Here is a 26,887-nt window from a genome sequence, read left to right on the forward strand (position 1 = left end):
CCACCTGGGCACCACTCCACCTGACTTTTTGATTGGGGAAATATGACTTGGACTTGTGTAGTTGAGTTGCATGTTGAGAAATACAGTTTTCATATTGATTATTGATGTTAGGAAGGCTCAGCCAGTTACTACTGTTACTGTTACTTCCTAAGTGACTCTTCCTAAAATAAATAGCCACAATGGAACTTGTTTTATTCTAGTCTGGTTTAGGCTAAAACAAATAAATTAATCCAACGTTACAATACTTTTACTTTCTATGTTTTTAGGTTATTCTTCCCACCCTTTGAAAAGCTACATCAAGATTAGATGTGAAACACTACCAGCACAATCTATACTGAGACTCACATTAATTGAACAGCCTTCTTCTTAAATTACCTTCTGACAAAGTCCAACTCGCACAGACTAATAGAAAATTAGTGAAAGCACGGCACTGTGTGCCAATGAATTATTTCGAATTACATTATAATTAACAGCAGTCTACAGTCCATATGGAAATGTGCCAGATATCCAGCTAAGGATATTCTCTCAAAGGCTGGAAGTTTAATTTAGTGAGTGAACCTAAGGTTAGCACATAATATGAATACCAGTATGACTTTTATATTAGCACTTTAGCCCACAGGCTATCAGTCTGCATTTTGAGGTTTTTTTTTTGTTCACATTTTTAGAGCTGCAATAAATTTATTCAGGTTAATTCCATCAAATCAGTTATGACTATGTCTTACAATTACAACCCCAAATCTGAAAAAGTTGGGACAGTATGGAAAGTGCAAATAAAATAAAAATGCAGTGTTCCTTAAATTTACGTTGACCTTTATTTGATTGCAGACAGTTTGAACCCAAGATAAACTTCATTTCATTTGTTAATAAACCTTCATTCCTGCATTTCAGGCCTGCAACACATTCCAAAAAAAGTTGGGACAGGGGCAATTTAGGGCTAGTAATGAGGTGAAAAAACGAAATAATTACGTGATTCCAAACAGGTGATGTCAACAGGTGATTGTAATCATGGTTTGGTACAAAAGCAGCATCCAGGAAGGGCTGAGTCTTTGATGAGCAAAGATGATCAGAAGATCTCCAGTTTGTCAACAAATGTGTGAGAAAATTATTATATATATATATATATACTATATATATATATATCCCCTTACTTTGGCAAACCTTTGTCAAGCACTACAATACAGAGTTACATGCACAAATGCTACTTAAAACTTTACTGCGCAAAAAAAGAAGCCTTATGTTAACTATGTCCAGAAGCGGCATCGACTTCTCTGGGCTCTGAGGCATCTAGGATGGACCAACACACAACAGAAATGTGTATTGTGGTCAGCAGGAATGGCAACATTACAAAGTGAAAAATGCTTTACTGTCCCAACTTTTTAGAAATGTGTTGCAGGCCTGAAATGCAGGAATGGATGTTTATTAATAACTTAAATGAAGTTGACCAGACAAAACATGAAATATCTCAGGTTCATCCTGTCTGCAATCAAATAAAAGTCAAAGTAAATGTAAGAAACTCTGTGTTTTTTATGATTCACATTTTCCATGCTGTCCCAACTTTTTCTGATTTGGGGTTGTACGTTTGGATCATGTCAACCTTCCATACTATGGAAGCACTTCCGTAAGTCGCTCTGGATAAGAGTGTCTGCTAAATGCAGAAAATGTAAATGTAAATATAAGCCTACAGGAAGCATTGATTGCGGTAACGCGCTCACCTACCGTGGCATTATGGGCCGGCAAGGGCATGGAGGAGCAGATGACTGACAGTGCTGCTTCCTTTAAATGGCACTTCAAGGGCAGTCTTTCTGCCTCATTAAGCATTATTTGCTTCAGTCGATGAGTTTCCTTTATAAACCGATCTCATGACCCTCTTTGCTTGGTCTTTGCTTTTAGTTTATCTCTTTTCCTGTCTGTTTGTTGTGATTGTGAGCACTCATTTGTTTAAGGCAGATGTGTCAGGCTTACGGTCAGACTGGCTTCTTTTCTCAGGCTTAATGTCAGGATCGAGGAGCTGCCCAACTTTTTCTGACGACTCATTTTGCCAGTGTATTGCTTTATGTATACTCTTTCCTGAGCTTGGATTGCCACTCATTGGTGGATTAAGTAGCTGGCATTAGAGAAAACCCTTTTCTTTTTTTTATTTGTAATATCTTTGTGCCATTATGGGCCGGTAAGGGCATGGAGGTGCAGATGATTGACAGTGCTGCTTCCTTTAAATGGCACTTCAAGGGCAGTCTTTCCGCCTCATTAAGCACTATTTGCTTCAGTCGATGAGTGTCGTTTATAAACCGATCTCATGACCCTTTTTGCTTTTATTTGATCTCTTTTCCTGTCTGTTTGTTGTGATTGTGAGCACTCATTTGTTTAAGGCAGATGTGTCAGGCTTAAGGTCAGACCAGCTTCTTTTCCAGGCTTAAAGTCAGGATCGAGGAGCTGCCCAACTTTTTCTGCTGACTCATTTTGCTCCTTGGTGGATCAAGTAGTTGGCACTAGTGGAAACCCAGATCTTCTTTATTAGAAATATAATTTTTTTGCAAATGATGATGATCGCTCATGTTTTTGTACATTCCTATTACCTTGATGAGCTTGACATAGCAAAATACATTTTCAGCATCAGACAAGCTCAAAGAAGCGCTTGAAGCACAGTGTCTAGAGTAATTATCCATTCTTATTACTTTGTTTAGAGCTACAATGCACAACGCATTTTCAGCATCAGACAAGCTCAAATAAGCATTTTAAACACAGTTCTGTAGTGTCGTAGTGTATTTGTACGTTTGTACACAATGCATGTTCATTGTCAGACAAGCGCAGTAGCGCTTTAAACACTGTTCTGTAGCTTTAAATCATTGGCTAATGATTTTAAACCAGACTGAATGTTTACATTTTGCCACTGTCCTTATTTACATTTACATTTTCGGGATTTAGCAGACGCTCCTATCCAGAGTGACTTACAGAAGTGCTTCCATAGTAAACACTACCATACTCTAGTTTAACAACAGTCCAAGAACACAAATCTGCTAAAAACCTGTTAGTTTTTTAATAAGAGCAGTAAGTACATGTCAGCTTAAGTGTTTAGTAAAGAGGTGGGTTTGTAATCGTCTTTTGAAGACAGCGAGAGTTGCGCACAGATGTTCGGACAGAAACACGTTCGGACAGACCTTATCAAAGAACCATTAGAGACAAACTGTTTCATACGATGTGATAAATGTGATCAATCATTACTGGTCATAGGTCATCTCTACTCTTCACCTGGCAAACCTGTGGTCCAAAACGAAAGTAACTTAAACCTGTAGGCCAAAAGTAAACCTAGATACATGTGGATGGTTTCAAAATGGATTTGATGGCTATTTTACACAAATAATTATTTGTGTGGTGGTAAACTTTTGATGGCATTTCACTGCACTGTTTAAGCCAACTGCTAAGCAAAGCAGCAATCAGTGCCCAGCCTCACAGTGAGCGAAGCACAAAAGGTTTAGTTGTCACCCCATTGTTCTTTCTCCACTTCTCTGGTAGGGCTTTCCACAAGATTTCAGTTTATCCCAAAAGTGATTATTATGCTCATGGTCAGGGCTTTGTTCAGTTTTGTTCTACAACAAAACTACATCTACTGTGTACAGTTTGTACACAGGGTCACATTAATACTAGAATAAAATAGGGCCATAATCAAACAGTTGTCAAAAAATTAAAATAGGATTTATTTAATGTCATAGATTTTATACACCTGTTATCATCAGGTGTGGCAAAATGTCTAAATTTAATAATAAGGGGGGTATACACCGATCAGCCATAACATTAAAACCACCTCCTTGTTTCTACACTCACTGTGCATTTTATTAGCTCCACTTATCAGTTCTACAATTACTGACTGTAGTCCATCTGTTTCACTGCATGCTTTGTTAACCCCCTTTCATGCTGTTCTACTACGGTCAGGACCACTACGGAGCAGGTATTATTTGGGTGGTGAATCATTCTCAGCACTGCAGTGACACTGACATGGTGGTGGTGTGTTAGTGTGTGTTGTGCTGGTATGAGTGGATAAGACACAGCAGCACTGCTGGAGTTTTTAAACATCTCACTGTCACTGCTGGACTGAGAATAGTCCACCAACCAAAAACATCCAGCCAACCGCGCCCCATGGGTAGCGTCCTGTGACCACTGATGAACGTCTAGAAGATGACCAACTCAAACAGCAGCAATAGATGAGCGATCGTCTCTGACTTTACATCTACAAGGTGAACCAACTAGGTAGGAGTGTCTAATAGCGTGGGAAGTGTGTTGACACAGTATTTAAAAACTCCAGCAGCGCTGCTGTGTCTGATCCACTCATACTGGCACAACACACTAACACACCACCACCATGTCATTGTCACTGCAGGGCTGAGAATGATCCACCACCTAAATAATACCTGTTCTGTGATGGTCCTGACCATTAAAGAACAGGGTGAAAGCAGGCTAAAAGGTACTGTATGTAGAGAAACAGATGAACTACACTCAGTAATTGTAGAACTTCAAAGTGCTTCTATATGGTAAGTGGAGCTGATAGCATGGACAGTGAGTGTAGAAACAAGGAGGTGGTTTTATGTTATGGCCGATCGGGGTATAGTGTACATTAGCATTTTCTGTGCATATAAAAAATATCTTTATTATGTTCTGCTGGGTTTAATGCTGAATAAAATTAGTTAAAAGACCTCTTTATGAAGAAAAAAAAAAGCTTTGATAACTTAAAAGTGTTGTGACATAAAGCGTCTAAAATGCTTTGAGGATTGAAAGCCTCCTACAGACGGAGTATGTCTGCCAAACCAGCCAATGACTAATTCATTTAGTCCCCAGCCTGCGCTTGTGCTTCATATACATAATGTCATATTATTCAACCACCGCCTGATTGTGTGGTCCTTGAGGTCTGTCAAGAAGCCCGATCAAGAGCATTCACCAACTTGTGGAAAAATAATCAGACAAGAAAGGTCATCTTTTATGTTCAAATGCTAATGTTATACTTTATAGCTGTCTATTTTATTTTCTTTCCCAGTGCCCCATTTCTTCTCTGATTTGACTGAAGTGCTTTGAACATGAGCTGCATATTAACAATGAAAACACAAAGAAAAGATTAAAGAACAACTTAATAATGATGCAATGCTACTAGACGTTGAATAAATGAAATAGTTGCAGTAATAGTATTAGTTTAGAATGCGGCAGCTTCCTGCTGAGAAAGGTTACTGCTTGTAACTCATATAGCAGAGGTTTTTTAAAATGGGGTTTGAGGACCCCGGGGGGTCCGAGATGTGTACTATTATTATTATTATTACTATTATTCATTCATTCATTCATTTTATTATCCGCTTATCCAATTAGGGTTGCGGGGGGTTGCTGGAGCCTATCCCCGCTTTTCAATGCGTGCAAGGCACACAGTAACACCCTGGACGGGACGCCAGTCCATCGCAGGGCAGACAGACACACACACACACACACACACACACACACATTCACTTATAGGGCAATTCAGTGTCTCCAATTTACCTGACTGTATGTTTTTGGACTGTGGGAGGAAACCGGAGCTACCAGAGGAAACCCACACAGACACGGGAAGAACACGCAAACTCTTCACAAAAAAGACCCGGACTGCCCCGCCTTGGTATCGAACCAAGGACCTTGTTGCTGTGAGGTGACAGTGCTACCCACTAAGCCACCGTGCTGCCCTATCGTTATTATTATTATAATTATTATCATTATCATTATTATTATTATTATTAGTAGTAGTATTACTAGTAGTAGTATTATTATCATTATTATTACTATTATCATTATTATTATTATTATTATTGTTATTATTATTATTATTAGTAGTAGTAGTATCAATATTATTATTATTATTATCATTGTTATTATTGTTGTAATTATTATTATTAGTAGAACCATTATTATTATTATTATTATTATTATTATTGTTATTATTATTATTTTAAAAGGTTAAAACAAGTCAGTAGAAACATGATGAATGATATCATGCAACATAAAATAATTTCTTAATGCTTTTAAGTTCATAAACCATTTTTACATAAACAAGCTATTTAGTAACCAAAACATTGTGGTCCACTCTGCTAGGCATGTGATTAGTTACTATTCTGTTTAACATTGTTGCTTTATATGTATGTGTGTTAGAATGATATCTTTTTTATTCAGACATGTTGTTCTACTGGCAAGAACACTGATCATTGGACACCACTTTATTTAGTTAACAAAGACAGCTTAGATGATTCTCATTTCAAGTTTAGGGGACGTTGAGTTACACTGTTATTTAGTATTTAGCTGACAGTCCATTCTGAGCACTGTTTTTTTAAGGATCACTGACAGATAAGCTAGTGGAAGATTTTATCAGGTGAATGATACAGCAAATGAACAAAATAAAATAAATGATGAAATATTATACAGTAGCAGGCTATTTTCTTTATGCTGCCATAAAACAATTATTCAACCCCCTACATCATACTGCTGATTTTAAAACTTACTGTTAGTCTGTATGACAACATGATTAAACCACTGGGAACTCGACCCTTCATTTGCTTCAGCTGTGATGTATAATACAAGCACCACCCAGAGATGGTTTAAGGTGTGTTGTAATCATGATGAAAACATAGAAACTGTCACAAAAAATGAGAAAGGAGAGCATTTCACTGCACCAAAAGAGCAATGGGAATCAAATGATTTCCAAGACCTTGAACATTTCTAGAGAACCATTAAGTGTACTTCCAGATGTTTTAAACTTATGGCATAGCAGCAAATTTGCCTGTTTGTTCACCTTATCAATCTCATCAGAGCAACAAAGTGAAACTCCCATGTTACAGCAAAAGACTCGCGAGTGTGTCAGTGGCCAACATAAGAAGATCACTTAACAACTAAAGAATTCATGACCAGACTTCACAACACACGCCTCTTTTGATCAAGAAGCACAAAAAAGGGTCAAATGGAAAATGCCAAAATAAATTTTGATAGGTCTGGAGATTTTTGGGACACAAAATCAAAAGTGGAACTGCTCAGCAACATTGATTAACGATTTGTCTGGTGCAAGAAAGGCGAGGATAAAGACCAGCAAAGCATTTGTAGCAAAACTACTATGGAATGAAAACTGATATATATAAAATGAAACTCGATATATATGGAATGAAAACTGATATATATAAAATAAAACTTGATATATATATATAAATGAAACTTGATATATATGGAATGAAAACTGATATATATATATATATATATATATATATATATATATATATATACAGTGTATCACAAAAGTGAGTACACCCCTCACATTTCTGCAAATATTTCATTATATCTTTTCATGGGACAACACTATAGACATGAAACTTGGATATAACTTAGAGTAGTCAGTGTACAACTTGTATAGCAGTGTAGATTTACTGTCTTCTGAAAATAACTCAACACACAGCCATTAATGTCTAAATGGCTGGCAACATAAGTGAGTACACCCCACAGTGAACATGTCCAAATTGTGCCCAAAGTGTCAATATTTTGTGTGACCACCATTATTATCCAGCACTGCCTTAACCCTCCTGGGCATGGAATTCACCAGAGCTGCACAGGTTGCTACTGGAAACCTCTTCCACTCCTCCATGATGACATCACGGAGCTGGTGGATGTTAGACACCTTGAACTCCTCCACCTTCCACTTGAGGATGTGCCACAGGTAATTGGGTTTAGTCCATCACCTTTACCTTCAGCTTCCTCAGCAAGGCAGTTGTCATCTTGGATTGGTTGTGTTTGGGGTCGTTATCATGTTGGAAAACTGCCATGAGGCCCAGTTTTCGAAGGGAGGGGATCATGCTCTGTTTCAGAATGTCACAGTACATGTTGGAATTCATGTTTCCCTCAATGAACCGCAGCTCCCCAGTGCCAGCAACACTCATGCAGCCCAAGACCATGATGCTACCACCACCATGCTTGACTGTAGGCAAGATACAGTTGTCTTGGTACTTCTCACCAGGGCGCCGCCACACATGCTGGACACCATCTGAGCAAAACAAGTTTATCTTGGTCTTGTCAGACCACAGGGCATTCCAGTAATCCATGTTCTTGGACTGCTTGTCTTCAGCAAACTGTTTGCTGGCTTTCTTGTGCGTCAGCTTCCTTCTGGGATGACGACCATGCAGACCGAGTTGATGCAGTGTGCGGCGTATGGTCTGAGCACTGACAGGCTGACCTCCCACGTCTTCAACCTCTGCAGCAATGCTGGCAGCACTCATGTGTCTATTTTTTTAAGCCAACCTCTGGATATGACGCCGAACACGTGGACTCAACTTCTTTGGTCGACCCTGGCGAAGTCTGTTCCGAGTGGAACCTGTCCTGGAAAACCGCTGTATGACCTTGGCCACCATGCTGTAGCTCAGTTTCAGGGTGTTAGCAATCTTCTTATAGCCCAGGCCATCTTTGTGGAGAGCAACAATTCTATTTCTCACATCCTCAGAGAGTTCTTTGCCATGAGGTGCCATGTTGAATATCCAGTGGCCAGTATGAGAGAATTGTACCCAAAACACCAAATTTAAGAGCCCTGCTCCCCATTTACACCTGGGACCTTGACACATGACACCAGGGAGGGACAACGACACATTTGGGCACAATTTGGACATGTTCACTGTGGGGTGTACTCACTTATGTTGCCAGCTATTTAGACATTAATGGATGTGTGTTGAGTTATTTTCAGAAGACAGTAAATCTACACTGCTATACAAGCTGTACACTGACTACTCTAAGTTATATCCAAGTTTCATGTCTATAGTGTTGTCCCATGAAAAGATATAATGAAATATTTGCATAAATGTGAGGGGTGTACTCACTTTTGTGATACACTGTATATATATACAGTATATATAAAATGAAACTTGATTAGATTTTTTGATCAAACAAGACCCAATGTCCACTACAAAGGATAGATGATAAAAAATAAATAAATAACATTGTTGAAAAATAAAGTTTTGTTTCTTTCAACCACAATATACTGTATATATATATTTACATAACAAAAAGTGTCAGACATTCCTAGCCATGTGACATGCCACAGGGAAGACAATTTCACCCATGGTACTTTCACCCATGACGACAACGAGGGATGTATGTGTAGACAGCCTATCTCACACCTTATATACCCACCAAGCCAGCTCTCTGTTAATAGATGTACAAAGTATTACTCACTTTTGACACTCATCCAGAGCTAGCACATGTGGATGGTCCTCTTCAGACATGGTGACAACAGGCTGCCTGGTAAAGGCTCCGTGTCTGCTCTGGTCTATCGTGTGCCTGCTGATGCTGGATGTGGTAGAGCTGGTCCAATACACTGTGTCCCAAGCTCTGTAGTAGGCCAGACCCTCCACAGAACCAACATCTGCAAAAGAAAGTCACTTTTTATAAGTCACTTTTTTTTTTCCACAATATATAACTCATAATAGGAACATGCCCTTGAAGTGTCCAAGAAGGTGTAATGTGTAATGCTGTGTATTCTTTCTCGCCATCGTATCAGGAACACCTGTAGATCTTCTTATTTAGCCAGCCATGTAGCAGCAGAAAAATATGCATCACACAGACACTGGTCTAAAGCCTCAGTTAATACTTACACTCAGATCAGAACTGGTATATGTGGCATGCTTCAGGCTGGTGGCATGAAATGTTTTCTTGGCACACACTAGACCTTCTAATTGTTTAAATGCCACATATGTTGGGTGCCAGCATACCTTTATCTTATACCTTCATGAAAATCTGGCTGAGGATGCACTGTTCAGGCCTCACAATAGAACCTCTCAGAGAGAGTGATTTGTCTCCGAGAATACGTGACATACCTTTTCCGAAGCAGACCCACATGTAAATCCTCATAGGTTGGTGGGGTTGAGGTGCCCCTGGTGTATTCCTGTCCCTGGCTTGTTTTAAAGGTTACCTATATGTCCTTTTTTTTGAGCAGCCTGTTAAACTACAGTATATAGTTTTATTTTCTTCCCTACCCCTTTTCTAACCACTTTATGTTAGTAATTTATATAACCTAAAAAATGGTTTAAGAAAAGTAACTACAGATTCATTTTTATTGCATTTATCTGAACTTTTTCTGAAATATTTGGATCTGGAACCCCTTATTAAACCAGAAAAAGCTTTGTATTTAGCAGCAAAGAACAGCTAGTGGCTATGCGTATTGATTTTTACCTGGGCTACCATAGCCCCAGCATTCCCAGTACTGATTTTCTATAATTCGATAAAAAAGCAAGAATATACTGCAGAGCCCAATGACTATATTTGTCCATCAGTAACAGTAATATGAAACATCCAATGCAGTACAATGTAACTTGCCTATTGTATGCAGGATGACCAATCATGATTATAATTATGAATAAATAAATAAATAAATGAATAAATTAAGAAAAAAACCAACTCAAATATATATATATATATATATATATATATATATATATATATATATATATATATATATATACATATATACTGTATATATATATATATATATATATATATATATATATATATATTAGGGCTGTCGAAGTTAACGCGATAATAACGCATTAACGCAACCTCAATTTAACGCGATTAAAAAAATTAGTGCCATTAACGCAAATTCTAGTTCATGTTGACACTTGACTGGTAGAACAAACATTTTAATGTCGGACTTGCCACCGTTTTTCATTTGCGGTTTGTTAACATAATGTAACCGATCGTGGTAGTGATGCACTTGCATAATAAAGAAATAAATACACGCTATATTCACAAGTTGTCGGGAGCAGAACACTTTATTACACTTAATTAACTTCTTCTTCTGTACCGAATACCGGAAAGCTGAGTCGAGCACGTTAGTTCATGAACTATGGAAGCCCCAAAGGGTCAAAACACACTCACTTCGTGTAGAAACGTCCATCAAACCATCGTCACGATACAACCACAGACAAGTCTGTTACAATAACTACGCCTTATCCCACCTAAAGCACCGCTGATCTACAATGTTTGCTGATGGAGAAATTCTAACCTACAATCTGACATTTACTGCCTAGTATGTGAGTGAATAAACTCCCTTACAGTTTTATCTTGTCCCAGCAGTTTTTAACATCAGTACATTTAGCATAAAATGTGTTCACCATTTTAATTGTAACATTTCACTTAAAAATCCTTGTTTTCTATAACATTTACACAGATTTTTTTTAATGCGATTAATCGCGATTAACTATATGAAATTCTGAGATTAATCGCGATTAAAAAATTTAATCGTTTGACAGCCCTAATATATATATATATATTATATAAATTATATATAAAATTTTATTTTATATATATATATGTATATATATATACAGTATATATATATATATATATATATATATATATACAGTATATATATATATATATATATATATATATATATACACAGCGGGGAAAATAAGTATTGAACGCATCAACATTTTTCTCAGTAAATATATTTCTGATGGGACTATTGACATGAAATTTTCACCAGATGTTGGTAACAACCCAAGTAATCCACACATATAAAGCAGTCAAAACAAATAAGTCCAAAAATTAAGTTATGTGTAATAAAGTGAAATGACACAGGGAAAAAGTATTGAACACATGAAGAAAAGGAGGTGCAAAAAGGCATGGAAAGCCAAAACACCAGCTGAAATATGTCAGTATTTAGAAACCTATCCTGCCCCATCAGTGCAAATTAATATCAACTGGTTTAGTCCTAATTGATGGCCTACAAAAAGGTTTCTCATTACCAAGGTGTCACACAAGAAGCATCTCATGATGGGTAAAAGCAAAGAGCTCTCTCAAGACCTTCGCAACCTTATTGTTGCAAAACATACTGATGGTATTGGTTACAGACGTATTTCTAAACTTCTGAATGTTCCAGTGAGCACCGTTGGGGTCATTATCCGTAAGTGGAAAGAACATCATTTCACCATAAACCGGCCACGGCCAGGTGCTCCTCGCAAGATTTCTAACAGAGGAGTCAAAATAATAATCAGAAGAGTTGTCCAAGAGCCAAGGACCACTCGCGGAGAGCTTCAGAAAGACCTGGAATTAGCAGGTACAGTTGTTTCAAAGAAAACTATAAATAATGCACTCAACTGCCATGGCCTTTATGCACGCTCACCGCGCAAGACTCCAATACTGAAGAAAAAGCATGTTAAAGCTCGTTTAAAGTTTGCTGCACAACATTTGGACAAGCCTATAAAATACTGGGAGAATATAGTCTGGTCAGATGAGACCAAAATTTAACTCTTTGGATGTCATAGCACACACCATGTTTGGAGGAGAAAAGGCACTGCACATCACCCCAATAACACCATACCAACAGTGAAGTTTGGAGGTGGGAACATCATGGTGTGGGGCTGTTTCTCAGAATATGGTACTGGCAGACTTCATATAATTAAAGAAAGGATGAATGGAGAAATGTACCGAGACATTCTTGAGAAGAATCTGCTGCCATCCACCAGGATGCTGAAGATGAAACGAGAGTGGACATTTCAGCAAGACAATGATCCCAAACACACAGCCAGGAAAACTCTCAAGTGGTTTCAAAGATAGAAAATAAAGCTGCTAGAATGGCCCAGTCAATCACCCGACTTAAATCCAATTGAAAATCTATGGAAAGAACTGAAAATCAGAGTTCATAGAAGAGGCCCCCGGAACCGTCAGGATCTGAAGACCTGAAGTTTGTGTGGAAGAATGGGCCAAAATCACACCTGAACAATGCATGCGACTAGTTTCTCCATACAGAAGGCGTCTTGAAGCTGTCATTACCAACAAAGGCTTTTCTACTAAATATTAAATAAATTTCAGTAAGTGTGTTCAATACTTTTTCCCTGTGTCATTTCACTTCATTTCACATAACTTAATTTTTGGACTTATTTGTTTTGACTGCTTTATATGTGTGGATTACTTGGGTTGTTACCAACATCTGGTAAAAATTTCATGTCAATAGTCCCATCAGAAATATATTTACTGAGAAAAATGTTGATGCGTTCAATACTTATTTCCCCCGCTGTACATACTGATCAGCCATAACAATAAAACCACCTCCCTGTTTCTACACTCACTGTCCATTTTATCAGCTCCATTTACCATATAGAAGAACTTTGTAGTTCTACAATTACTGACTGTAGTCCATCTGTTTCTCTGCAGATCTTTTTAGCCTGCTTTCACCCTGTTCTTCAATGGATCATTCTCAGCACTGCAGTGACACTGACATGGTGGTGGTGGGTTAGTGTGTGTTGTGCTAGTATGAGTGGATCAGATACAGCAGCACTGCTGGAGTTTTTAAATACCGTGTCCACTCACTGTCCACTCTATTAGACACTCCTACCTAGTTGGTCCACCTTGTAGATGTAAAGTCAGAGACGATCGCTCATCTATTGCTGCTGTTTGAGTTGGTCATCTTCTAGACCCTCATCAGTGGTCACAGGGCGCTGTTAGCTGGATATTTTTGGTTGGTGGACTATTCTCAGTCCAGCAGTGACAGTGAGGTGCGTAAAAAATCTATCAGCATTGCTGTGTCTTATCCACTCATACCAGCACAACACACACTAACACACCACCACCATGTCAGTGTCACTGCAGTGCTAAAAATGAAACCACTCAAATAATACCATTAAAGAACAGGATGAAAGCAGTCAAAAAAAGTATGCAGAGAAACAGATGGACTACAGTGACTTATTGTAGCGCTTCTATATGGTAAGTGGAGCTGATAAAATGGACAGATAGTGTAGAAACAAGGAGGTGGTTTTAATGTTATGGCTGATCAGTGTATATGGCAGTTTCTTTATGGTATTTACAGCATAATTACACATATAAGCTGCTGTTTTACCCTAAATAGCTGTTGTGTTATTTACAACCTTGAATGCCTTTATTCGTCATATATAAATATACATGTGTAGAGTACAACAAATTTATTTCTTCGCGTATCCCAGCTTGTTTGGAAGCTGGGGTCAGAGCGCAGGGTCAGCCATTGTACGGTGCCCCTGGAGCAGAGAGGGTTAGGAGCCTTGCTCAAGGTCCCAACAGTCAACAGGCTGAATGGCAGAGCTGGGATTTAAGCTCTACCCACTAAGCTACCACTGTCCCAACTAGATCAACACTATTTCTGTAAAGCAGCTGAAACAGAAAGCAACACTGCAAATCACTATTAACAGGGCTAACAAGAACCTTCTGTCCACTGCAAAAATGTGGCACTTATAAAGTGCATGTTGCAGAACGCCTTGTTTCAGCTGTAATTAGGTAAATCATTTTCGCATGCAGATGAGAATATGTGTCTCATTCGGCTCATTAGGGCAATAATTGGTAATAAAGTACCATTAGGCACTGAACTTCTTCATCGTGTGCCACATCGGAAACAGATATTGATTGCTATCAGAATGCTGCATAAATTACCCCCAAAAATCAATAAGCATGACAGTCAGGATCTTAAAATGCATCAACCCTTTTTTACCTAGTTGTGCTACAGATTTGGTGAGAATGGAAAGATGTCAAGAGATTTTACTCCATCAATTGTGGGCATAAGGAGAAAGATGCAATGTTGTAAACATCATTTTTGACAGTTAAATGGCTCCCATTTAGTGGAAGAAAGATGGAGGTGGCCATTATAATGCTCTTACAGGGTAGAGCATGCAGTGGGACACGGCTATACATCATAGGACCTGACACTTAAGGTTCCAGCAAATGGCTTTTCACAAGTGGTTGCTAAGATGCAGGAATGGATACAGTAGAGAAACTTTTAACGACATACGGGTCACTGCATTGACAACTCGACATCATGATGAAAACTAATGCCCCAGTGCTGCCACAATCTGTGTCAGAGTTTTCCTTTAAAAAATCTGCATTAAAAGTTTGATGTACAGGCAACCAAGCTCTTATTTAATAAGAGTAACAAACAGAAAATGTTTGCTGAGTGGGGTCATCAATGGCTCATCTAAAATGGCCAGACCAGAAGTACTGTCATTGTCTGCTGCACAATAAACGTTGCAACAATTGATTTTTACTTTAGGTTTTATTTTGATTTCTAAGCAATATTTCTTTACTTCCCCTCTGAACAGAAAGTTTACTTTAGGGCAAGAGTGAGACGGATGATTAACTCTTCAGAAATACACCGATCAGCCATAACATTAAAACCACCTCCGGCTTTACTTGAAATATAGGAGCACTTTGTAGTTCTGCTATTACTGACTGTAGTCCATCTGTTTTTCTGGGCTGTGTTAGCCCTCTTTCACGATGTTCTTCAATGGTCAGGACTCTCCCAGAACCACCACAGAGTAGGTTTTATTTGGGTGGTGGATCATTCTCAGCACTGCAGTGACACTGACATGGTGGTGGTGTGTTAGTGTGTGTTGTGCTGGTATGAGTGGATCAGACACAGCAATGCTGCTGGAGTTTTTAAAAACCTCACTGTTACTGCTGGACTGAGAATAGTCCATCAACAAAAAATATATCCAGCCACATCGGTTGCATCCTGTGACCACTGATGAAGGTCTAGAAGATGACCAACTCAAACAGCAGCAATAAATGAACGATCATCTCCGACTTTACATCTACAAGGTGGACCAACTAGGTAGGAGTGTCTTATAGAGTGGACAGTGAGTGGACACAGTATTTAAAAACTCCAGCAGTACTGCTGTATCTGATCCACTCATACCAGCACAACACACTAACACACCACCACCATGTCATTGTCACTGCAGGGCTGAGAATGATCCACCATTTAAATAGTACCTGCTCTGTGGTGGTACTGTGGGGGTCCTGACCATTGAAGAACAGAGTGGAAGCAGGCTAAAAAAAGTATGTAGAGAAACAGATGGACTACAGTCAGTAATTGTAGAACTACAAAGTGCTTCTTTATAGTATGTGGCGCTGATAAAATGGAGAGTGAGTGTAGAAACAAGGTGGTTTTAATGTTATGGCTGATCGGTGTATGTTAAATATTCAGAGATATGTTACATCTGTATGACTGAAAGAATGAAGCAGAAGCTTTCCTATATCTTTATAATAATAACAGCAATAATAATAATAATAATAATAATAATAATAATAATAATAATAGAATCAGTCAAATTTTACATTAATTGGTTATTTATTTAATTTATTTTTTAATGTATTTATTTAATTAAATGTATTTATTTATGTCTTCATTCATTTACATATTTTATTTATTTAATAATTATTTATTTATTTATTTAATTAAAAAAATTTTGTTACTATATCTTGCATGTTATAGCACCACCTAGGGCAGCACGGTGGCTCAATGGGTAGCACTGTCGCCTCACAGCAAGAAGGTCCTGGGTTTGATTCCCAGGTGGAGAAGTCCGGGTCCTTTCTGTGTGGAGTTTGCATGGGTTTCCTCCTGGTGCTCTGGTTTCCTCCCACAGTCCAAAGACATGTAAGTGAGGTAAATTGGAGATACAAAATTGTTTGACACTAAAGACTTAAACTGATGAATCTTGTGTAACCAGTAACTATGTTTACTGTCATGAAAGTAATCAAAGTGTGTAAAACATGATGGTAAAATCCTAATAAATAAATTAATAGCACCACATAGCACTGCAGTTACACCATATTTTTGCCATAGCCTACAAAACCCCTATGCTTATATTTTGGTGACAACTAAACAAATGCTATTTGAGGTAAAGCATTATATGTGTGATCTATGATTGGCTTGCTCTACTCATGTTTTTGATCAGTATCTGGCAATAACACTATATAATTTTCCAACATGGTTTTAATAATTATTAAAGTTGAAGTTATCAGGGCTCCTTTGATACAACATTTGTGTATGTGCAGTTAAAGTCCAGAGGCTACTTCGCAATAAAAAATGTGAGATTTTGCTTATAATGCAACTTAGCTTAAAGTCTAAATGGGTGAAACTATATAGCACCACCTTGCACTGCAGTTACACTATTTTTTGCCATAGTCTACAACCCCCCTATACTTTAAAGTGCCTTTGAAGTTTGGTGACAATCAATGAAATGCTTTCTGAGTTGAAGCAGTTTATTTGTGTATTTGGGGTTAAACTCCAGAGACTACTTCAAACTCAAAAACGTTTGCATATAAATAAGTGAAACTATATGGTTCTTGAGACAAGTAATCAGGGGGAAAAATTGTCCTTGGGCATTGAAATATGAAGTTACATTGTAGCATCACCATCAGGCCAATCAGCCAAATTTCATGTCAATTAGATCATTTTTGTTTGTGTTTAACTGTCTTCCATGGTATAGCACCACCTAGCACTGCAGTTACACCATATTTTTGCCATAGCTTATGAACCCCCAATGCTTTGAGTGCCTTTGAAGTTTGGTGACAATTGATTAAATGAGTTTTGAGTTAAAGCAGTTAAAGCATCACTATCAGGTAAATCAGGCTAAGTTTGAGCACCTGATGAGTGGGAGGGACTACTACTTGTTGACCAGGTCTCATGTCCTGAGGACTTACGTTTAGTCTGTAAGTAACAACATAAGTAGTAGTAATAATAATAATAATAATAATAATCAGTCTGTTTTAAAAGAGTTATATAATGACAACAATGGATAGATGGAAGGATGAATGGATGGAAGGATGGATGGATGGATGGAAGGATGGATGGATGGATGAAAGGATGGATGGATGAAAGGATGGATGGAAGAATGGATGGACAGACGGACAGGAGGATGGATGGATGGACGGACGAATAAATGGATGGATGGATGGATGGAAGGATGGATGGATGAAAGGATGGATGGATAAATGGATGGATGGATAAATGGATGGATGGACGGATGGATAAATGGATGGAAAGATAAATGGATGGAAGGATGGATGGATGGATGGATGAAAGGATGGATGGATGGAAGGATGGATGGAAGGATGGATAAATGGATGGATGGATAAATGGATGAATGGATGAATGGATGGAAGGATGGAAGGATGAAAGGATGGATGGATAAATGGATGGATGGATAAATGGATGGATGGACGGATGGATAAATGGATGGAAAGATAAATGGATGGAAGGATGGATGGATGGATGGATGAAAGGATGGATGGATGGAAGGATGGATGGAAGGATGGATAAATGGATGGATGGATAAATGGATAAATGGATGAATGGATGGATGGATGGACAGATAAATGGATGGATGGATGCATGGAAGGATGGATGGATGGAAGGATGGATGGATGGAAGGATGGATTGATGGATGGATGGAAGGATGGATATATAGATGGATAGATAGATGGATGGATGGATGGATGGATGAATGGATAGATGGACGGACGGATGGATAAATGGATGGAAGGATGGATATATCTTTATTTATTTATATATATACAGTATATATGGATGGATGGATAGAAGGACGGATGGATGGATATATGGATGGAAGGATATATCTTTCGGTTAAATTTGGTTACATTTGGTGTGCAATTTCTTCCATTTCAACATCTCGCTCTTTTCCTTGTGCAGGGAATTCCATTCCTATTCCATCTCTTTCATTTGTAAATTAAATACAGAACATAAAAACAAATAATACTTAACACTTACTTTCAATTATAATCTGTCTTCCAGACCAGTCGTCGTTAATCATCTGAATATTCCCATAGTGGATGTCACTGAAGAAGATACGGTTGTGGTCAGACATGTGCAGACGATAGTCGAAGGCCAAAGCTATAACGTTCTTAAAGAACTCAGGTTTCTCAAACGGCTGCAGAGGGGAATTAAGGTCGCTCTCATCTGACAGATGGATGCTTTTTAGGATGGTCCTTTCTGAGTAGAGCAGGTAACCCCCGTATCTCTGGCAGGCAAAGCCATCCTCTGCTAGGTAGCCGTGAGCACACGAGCATGTCCTTCTGCCGCTGCCCAGGTGAAAACAGAGCTGCTGGCAGCCGCCGTTATTTTTAGCACAGGGGTTTGTGCCTACAGAAGGAAAACACATAATTTACTCTGGCATTCAGAGTCTGATTGAAGTATGTTAATAAAGACAGACATCAAAGTTAATTATGCATTATGTTATGTTTCACAGTACGGTGAGTTGGACAAAAAATAATGTGTGCATATAGCTACTATTAGGATCCTATTAGCCCAATGTATCTGATATAACACTATATAGATTGTCACATGGGCCATATCATTAAACCATAAAGCCCTACATTTAAAGTTCTTTTTTTAAATCTAATTTCTTGGCTCAGCTCACAGTTTAATATTTGAAATATTAAGCTACCTTCATTATTAATACACCGAACAAAACCTGAATATTTCAACAGGCTTAGCACTAGTGCTTATCTAGAATCTCTGTACTCTCATGCACTCACACGCTCCTTAATTTTGCACTCAAAACTAAACCGATATTTATTAAATAGGTCAGATAAACTGATCAGACATAACATTAAAACCACCTCCTTGTTTCTACTCTCACTGTCCATTTTATCAGCTCCACTTACCATATATAAGCACTTTGTAGTTCTATAATTACTGACTGTAGTCCATCTGTTTCTCTACATACTTTTTTAGCCTGCTTTCACCCTGTTCTTCAATGTTCAGGACCACTACAGGACCACTACAGAGCAGGTATTATTTAGGTGGTGGATGATTCTCAGCACTGCAGTGACTGACATGGTGGTGGTGTGTTAGTGTGTGTTGTGCTGGTTGAGTGGATCAGACACAGCAGCGCTGCTGGAGTGTCCACTCACTGTCCACTCTATTAGACACTTGTACCTAGTTGGTTCACCATGTAGATGTAAAGTCAGAGGCGATCTTTCATCTATTGCTGCTGTTTGAGTTGGTCATCTTCTAGACCTTCATCAGTGGTCACAGGACGCTGCCCACAGGGCGCTGTAGGCTGGATATTTTTGGTTGCTGGACTATTCTCAGTCCAGCAGTAACAGTGAGGTGTTTAAAAACTCTATCAGCGCTGCTGTGTCCGATCCACTTAAACAAACTCATAATCGGACCACACGGGCCAGCCATCGCTCCCCACGTGCATCAGTAACCCTGTCGCGGGTTTACCACTGTTCCTTCCTTGGACCACTTTTGATAAATACTGACCACAGCAGACCAGGAACACCCCACAAGAGCTGCAGGTTTGGAGATGCTCTGACCCAGTCGTCTAGCCATCACAATTTGTCCCTTGTCAAACTCGCTCAAATCCTTACGCTTGCTGATTTTTCACTTGCTGCCTAATATATCCCACCCACTAACAGGTGCCGTAATGAAGAGATAATCAGTGTTATTCACTTCACCTGTCAGTGATCATAATGTTATGCCTGGTCAGTGTAACTTTTCTGTCACTTCACTTGAAAACATATACATTGAGTATTACAGTAGATATACTGTACAATGCAGTATCTGATTTGTATTTAAAACTGCAGTATGGACATTTTAGGGATTAGGGGACTCATTCAATAGAAATATGCTATCAAGCAACTTGCAAAGGAACTTGTGTTATGAAATATGATTTATACTATATCAATATGGGTCCTGGGGACCAAGGTTTGATTTTGCCTCCAGTCATTGTGAGGAAATTTGGATTCATCCCACTCTTTGTGTGTGAGTAAGTGACTTTGTAAATGTGTAAGTCTGTGTTGGGCTCTCAAGGGGGTAAATACTGTACATTTCTGCTATAGAACTCTACCTGCATAGGTTATTCTGATGGTTGAGAGTGAAGTGCTTAGAATTAAGGGCTGTATTGTCTGTTATGATGCAATATCTATCAGACAAAAAAGTCTGATAAAATAAAATAAATAAATAAATAAAATAATAATACAATTGCACTAAGAGCAGAAACCTGTGACTTAATTTACATGCCACAAGAGCACCAAGTCGTTTTTTGTTTCCTCTCTTTTTGCTGACTGCAGCATTAGAAGTTTGAAACTTCTGCTAATTTGAATAATTAAATGGTAATTAATCTAAAAATTTGCTTTTGGAGTCCCAGTAAAAAAGCATTTTGAAGAGAAAATAAGACACATTAAAGAAAAATACATTAAGTTGAAACCTCAACCTTTCTCCCGGCCTCTATTAAAGACTTTCACATCCTTCAGGTTGACGCCCAGTCCACTCCTCATCGTCACGGCCTCGCTGGCATCGTTCTTAAGTCCACGGCGAATGGAACCATTGGCGTGGGCTCTACCCCAATCAGCACCACAGAAACAAAAAAGAAAAGAAAACTGGCATCAGTGACAATAATGGTACTTATATAATTAAAAAACATGCTACAATACAAAAGTTAGCTAAGTAAAAAACACTATCCCACGTTAAATTTACAACCCCAAATCAGAAAAAGTTGGGACAGCATGGAAAATGCAAATAATAAAAAACATAGAGTTTCTTACATTTTATTTGATTGCAGACAAGATGAACCTGAGATATTTCATGTTTTGTCTGCTCAACTTCATTTCATTTATTAATAAACATCCATTCCTGCATTTCAGGTCTGCAACATGTTCCAAAAAAAGTTGGGACAGTAAAGCATTTACCACTTTGTAATGTTGCCATTTCTTGTCACCACACTTAAAAGACGTTTTGGAACCGAGGTGATTTAGTGTTTCAGCTTTTATTTTGTCCATTTGTCCGGCAAACACGTCTTAAGATGTGCAACAGTACGGGGTCGTCGTTGTCACATTTTACATTTCAAAATTCTCCACACATTCTCTATTGGGGACAGGTCAGGACTGCAGGCAGGCCAGTCCAGTACCCGTACCCTCTTTATCCGCAGCCATGCCTTTGTAATGTGTGCAGCATGTGGTTTTGCATTGTCTTTTTGAAAAATACATGGACGTCCCTGGAAAAGATGACGTCTTGAAGGCAGCATATGTTGCTCTAAGATCTCAATGTACTTTTCTGCATTAATGCTGCCATCACAGAAGTGTAAATGACCTTTGCCAAGGGCACTGACATAGCTCTATACCATGACAGACCCTGGCTGAATGGTCCCTTTCCTCTTTGGTCCAGAGCACATGGTGTCCATTTTACCCCAAAAAATGACCTGAAATGCTGATTCATCTGACCACAATACATGTTTCCACTGTGTGATGGTCCATCCTAGATGCCTTTGAGCCCAAAGAAGTTGACGCTACTTCTGGACTTCATGGTTAACATAAGGCTTCTTTTTTGCACAGTGAAGTTTTAAGTGGCATTTGTTCATGTAACTCTGTATTGTAGTGCAATTTTTCTTTGAGGTACATTGCTTTTAAACATTTCAATCATTTTCTCATGCATTTGTTGACAAACTGGAGATCCTCTGATCATTTTCGCTCATCAAAGACTCAGCCTTTCCTGGATGCTGCTTTTGTACCAAACCATGATTACAATCACCTGTTGACATCACCTGTTTAGTTTTTTCACCTCATTACTAACTTTTTTTGGGATGTGTTGCAGGCCTGAAGTGCAGGAATGGAGGTATATTAACAAATTTGATTGAGCAGACAAAACATGAAATATCTTGGGATCAAACTGTCTGCAATCAAATAAAAGTCAAAGTAAATGTAAGGAACACTGCATTTTTATTTTATTTAAATTCTTCATACTGTCCCAACTTTTTCTGATTTGGGGTTGTACATAAACTCTATGTTATAGTTAGGAATTTCGCTGGGAATGCCCTAAATAGAGGGGCTGAACTGCAGCAGCTGTTTTTAGGCACTTTTAGAAAGCTTAGCATTTAGTAAAATAATAAATTACCTGTCAGACCAGTAGATATAAGCCCCGAACACAGCCACCGAGAACAGGTCCACGTTGGCGGCTGATAGTACAATCTCCCGGCTTTCCCCAGTCTCAAGGTTGATCCTCTCTATCTTGTCGGTTCGAGCGTCGCACCAGTATAATCTATTTTCCTAGAAAGCAATTTGAAAATGCACATCAGCACGTCTTCTTTTGTACAGGTCCATTTTATCATCAGCAAAGAAAGAAAGATGAGGAGCATGACTCGAGTTCTGAGTATCAGAGAGGATGATGAAGAGAGAGAAAGAGAGAGAGGAAGAGAGAGAAGAAGAGAGAGAGCCGTACTGTACCTCATAGTCGATGGAGATCCCATTTGGCCAAGCGATGCCAGAATTAACAAGCATGACCTGGTCTGAACCGTCCAACCGTGCTCGGCCTATGCAGGGATTCTTTCCCCACTCTGTCCAAAACATGTAGCTGAAAACAAGATATGTTGGTCCATATTTTTAACTGAGTGTTAAGAGCCTTGCTCAAGGGCCCAACAGCAGCATCCTGGCAGTGGTGGGGCTTGAACCAGAAACCTTCTGATTACTAGTCCAGTACCCCAACCACTAGGCTACGGCTTGCCGTGCTAAGCTATACGAAATGCTATGCTAACTGCTAATACTAGTCTAAACACATAACGTAACTAAACTATACTAAACCCTAAGCTAAAACAAGAACTAGATTAAGACAAACAAGACTAAACGAGGCAAGAACAGTAACAAACAAACAAGACTGAATGAGGCAAGAACAGTAACAAACAAATAAGACTAAAAGAAGGCAAGAACAGTAACAAACAAGACTAAATGAGGCAAGAACAGTAACAAACAAACGACTGAAAAAGGCAAGAACAGTAACAAACAAACAAGACTAAATGAGGCAAGAACAGTAACAAACAAACGACTGAAAAAGGCAAGAACAGTAACAAACAAACAAGACTAAACAAGGCAAGAATAGTAACAAACACGACTAAAAAAAGGCAAGAACAGTAACAAACAAACAAACAAACGACTGAAAAAGGCAAGAACAGTAACAAACAAACAAGACTAAACAAGGCAAGAACAGTAACAAACACGACTAAAAAAGGCAAGAACAGTAACAAACAAACAAACAAGACTGAAAAAGGCAAGAACAGTAACAAAAAAACAAGACTAAACAAGGCAAGAACAGTAACAAACAAGACTAAAGAAGGCAAGAACAGTAACAAACAAACAAGACTAAAAAAGGCAAGAACAGTAACAACCAAACAAGACTAAAAAAAGGCAAGAACAGTAACAAACAAACAAGACTAAAAAAGGCAAGAACAGTAACAAACAAACAAGACTAAACAAGGCAAGAACAGTAACAAACAAACAAGACTAAACAAGGCAAGAACAGTAACAAACAAACAAGACTAAAAAAGGCAAGAACAGTAACAAACAAACATTACAGAGCAAACAAAACAAACATTAGCAAATGAATGGGAGCAAACTGACAGGAACATACAGACAAACGGGAAAAAAAGGCAAACAGAACAAACAGGACAAACAAAACAAATCAAACAAACTAAAATAACATAAAGGCACCAAATTAACAAAGACACAGGCATAAGCATAGGCAAACGCAAAGACAAATACAAAGATAAACCAAATCAAACGAACATGAGCTATGTACAGACCGACAGGATAAAGATAAACCAAACTGAACTGAGAGAGTCAGAGTCAGAGTCAGAGTCAGAGTAAGACCAGACCAGACCAGACCAGACCAGACCAGACCAGACCAGACCAGACCAGACCAGACCAGACCAGACAGCATCAAATCAAATAACAATAGTTCCCACTGGCGGGCCCACAGCTTTCCTCTTAAATGCCAGTGTGTAATTAGCTAGTGACCAATCACAGTGAGGGGGCGTGGCAGGAGACGATAGTGCTCCTGGAGTTGGTTTAAGTGCCACACCTCTCACTCCAGGAGCACTCATCATAAACAGGCTGGAAACATTCTTATCCCAAGACACTGTTCACCTCCCAGCACTGACAATAAGGCATTTACAAATCCTAACACTGCTGCATCTGATACACCATACCAGTACCCCACAAATGTGCAGAGCAACGGATGGGCTGCAGTCAGTAATTGTATGAGCAAGTTCATAATAAAAAATGCATAGTGTTTATTACATAAGACCTAAAAATACTGATCTTGTAGAAAAGTAGGGTTCTACTCTCTAAAGTGCTGTAAATATTCGACCTGAAATTTCACAGATTTTATAAAAAGTAGCATTTTGAATCTGCCAGTGAGATTTTATAAGGGTTAACATAATTACAGATTTGATTTTAATTGCCATGCAAATTGATACCTAGTGCTGTATAATCTACAAAACACCTGGTTGGTGGTCCATTGAAAAACTGCATTTCGAGCTGTGTATTTTCACAATAAACTTTGACTTAACCAGAGATTCAGTTCACTGAACAGGGCTCGATTTTCTGAATAAATGCTGTCGACTGTAAAACATGTCCAAAGGCCAAAGGCATTTGAGGAAGATGATACTAAAAATCAATGCATGTACTTGGTTTGAGTTTTGTTAAGGTGACGTACCCTCGCTGTGGGTGGACTGCGATGGCTCTTGGTTGGTCCAGCCCCTCTGAGATCACCACTGAGCGATACATACCATTCAGGCGAGCTATTTCGATTAGGTTGAGACCATGGTCTGTCCAGTAGAGATTACCTTAGTGGGACAAATGGATATGAATTGAATATAAGATATGTTACAGCACTATAAGCACAGATGTGATCTGATATAATGCACAAAACACACTCTACTAACACAGAGATAATAGTCATTTTATTATTTGCTGAACACACTGCTAAATTATTTAATCCAGTGCTAATTTTTTTCTTGTACCCTCCTTTGGCTTCAATGGCTTGTAAATGTTTTTGTATAACTAGTCTTAGGTTTTACAACAGCATTTTTTCACTTATATGTTGTGGGCAATTATCTTGTTCTATCAAGTTTCATTTTATTAAGCTTCAGGTAAATGCTTCCAAAATCCTCTAATAGTCATTTGGATTGACACATTACAGTGGTACCTTGAAATTCAACGTCAATTGGTTCTGGGAGTGGCGTTGAGTTTAAAGGTATTTTTTCCATAAGGATGTATGGGAAACCAGTTAATGCGTTCCATGGTCTCGTGGAACTGCATATATTTTAGGCTAATGTAAAATAATGGGATTGTTTTTGACACTTATACACTAAAAATAGCACACACACACACACACACACACACACACACACACACACACACACACACACACATACACACATATATATATATATACACAGTGGGGAAAATAAGTATTTGATCCCCTGCTGATTTTGTAAGTTTACCCCCTTACAAAGACTTGAACAGTCTATAATTTTTATGGAAGGTTTATTTTAACAGAGAGAGACAGAATATCATCAAAAAATCCAGAAAAAAACCTTCAAATAAAGGTTATAAATTAATTTTTATTTAATTAAGGGAAATAAATATTTGATCCCCTACCAACCAGCAAGAATTCTGACCCCCACAGATTGGTTATGTGCACATGAGGCACACAAATTAGTCCTGTCCCTGTATAAAAGACTCCTGTCACAGAATCAGTTTCTTCCATTCAAATCTCTCGACCACCATGGGCAAGACCAAAGAGCTATCAAAGGACGTCAGGGACAAGATTGTAGACCTGCACAAGGCTGGAATGGGCTACAAGACCATCAGCAAGAAGCTTGGTGAGAAAGAGACCACTGCTGGTGCGATAATTCGAAAATGGAAGAAATACAAGATCACAGTCAATCACCCTCACTCTGGAGCTCCATGCAAGATCTCACCTGGTGGGGTAAGAATGATTCTGAGAAAGGTGAGGTCAGTCCAGAATTACACGGGAGGAGCTTGTCAATGATCTCAAAGGAAGCTGGGAGCACAGTCACCAAGAAAACCATTAGTAACACACTTCGCCGTAATGGATTGAGATCCTGCAGCGCCCGCAAAGTCCCTTTGCTCAAGAAGGCTCATGTACAGGCCCGTCTGAAGTTTGCCAATGAACACCTGAATGATTCAGAGAAAGCTTAGGAGAATGTGATATGGTCAGATGAGACCAAAATTGAGCTCTTTGGCATCAACTCCACTCGCCGTGTTTGGAGGCAGATAAATGCCTAGTGGGGAT

At 38.7% G+C, this 26,887-nt stretch overlaps 1 protein-coding gene across 1 annotated transcript in view; it reads right to left on the reverse strand.

Annotated features, from left to right (window-relative positions):
- The window catches only part of lrp1bb (low density lipoprotein receptor-related protein 1Bb), a 488,452-nt gene that overhangs the window by 179,067 nt on the left and 282,498 nt on the right, over positions 1-26,887 (reverse strand). The window contains exons 37-42 of the mRNA XM_063005338.1: positions 25,283-25,412; positions 23,020-23,146; positions 22,691-22,842; positions 21,015-21,139; positions 18,563-18,934; positions 9,202-9,391 (exon numbers count right to left, since the gene is read on the reverse strand). Of these exons, the coding sequence (XP_062861408.1) occupies positions 9,202-9,391; positions 18,563-18,934; positions 21,015-21,139; positions 22,691-22,842; positions 23,020-23,146; positions 25,283-25,412 (1,096 nt within the window). The remainder of the gene's footprint in view (positions 1-9,201; positions 9,392-18,562; positions 18,935-21,014; positions 21,140-22,690; positions 22,843-23,019; positions 23,147-25,282; positions 25,413-26,887) is intronic.

The sequence above is a fragment of the Trichomycterus rosablanca genome, chromosome 12 (genome assembly GCF_030014385.1).
Source record: "Trichomycterus rosablanca isolate fTriRos1 chromosome 12, fTriRos1.hap1, whole genome shotgun sequence".
NCBI classification, from domain to species: domain Eukaryota; kingdom Metazoa; phylum Chordata; class Actinopteri; order Siluriformes; family Trichomycteridae; genus Trichomycterus; species Trichomycterus rosablanca.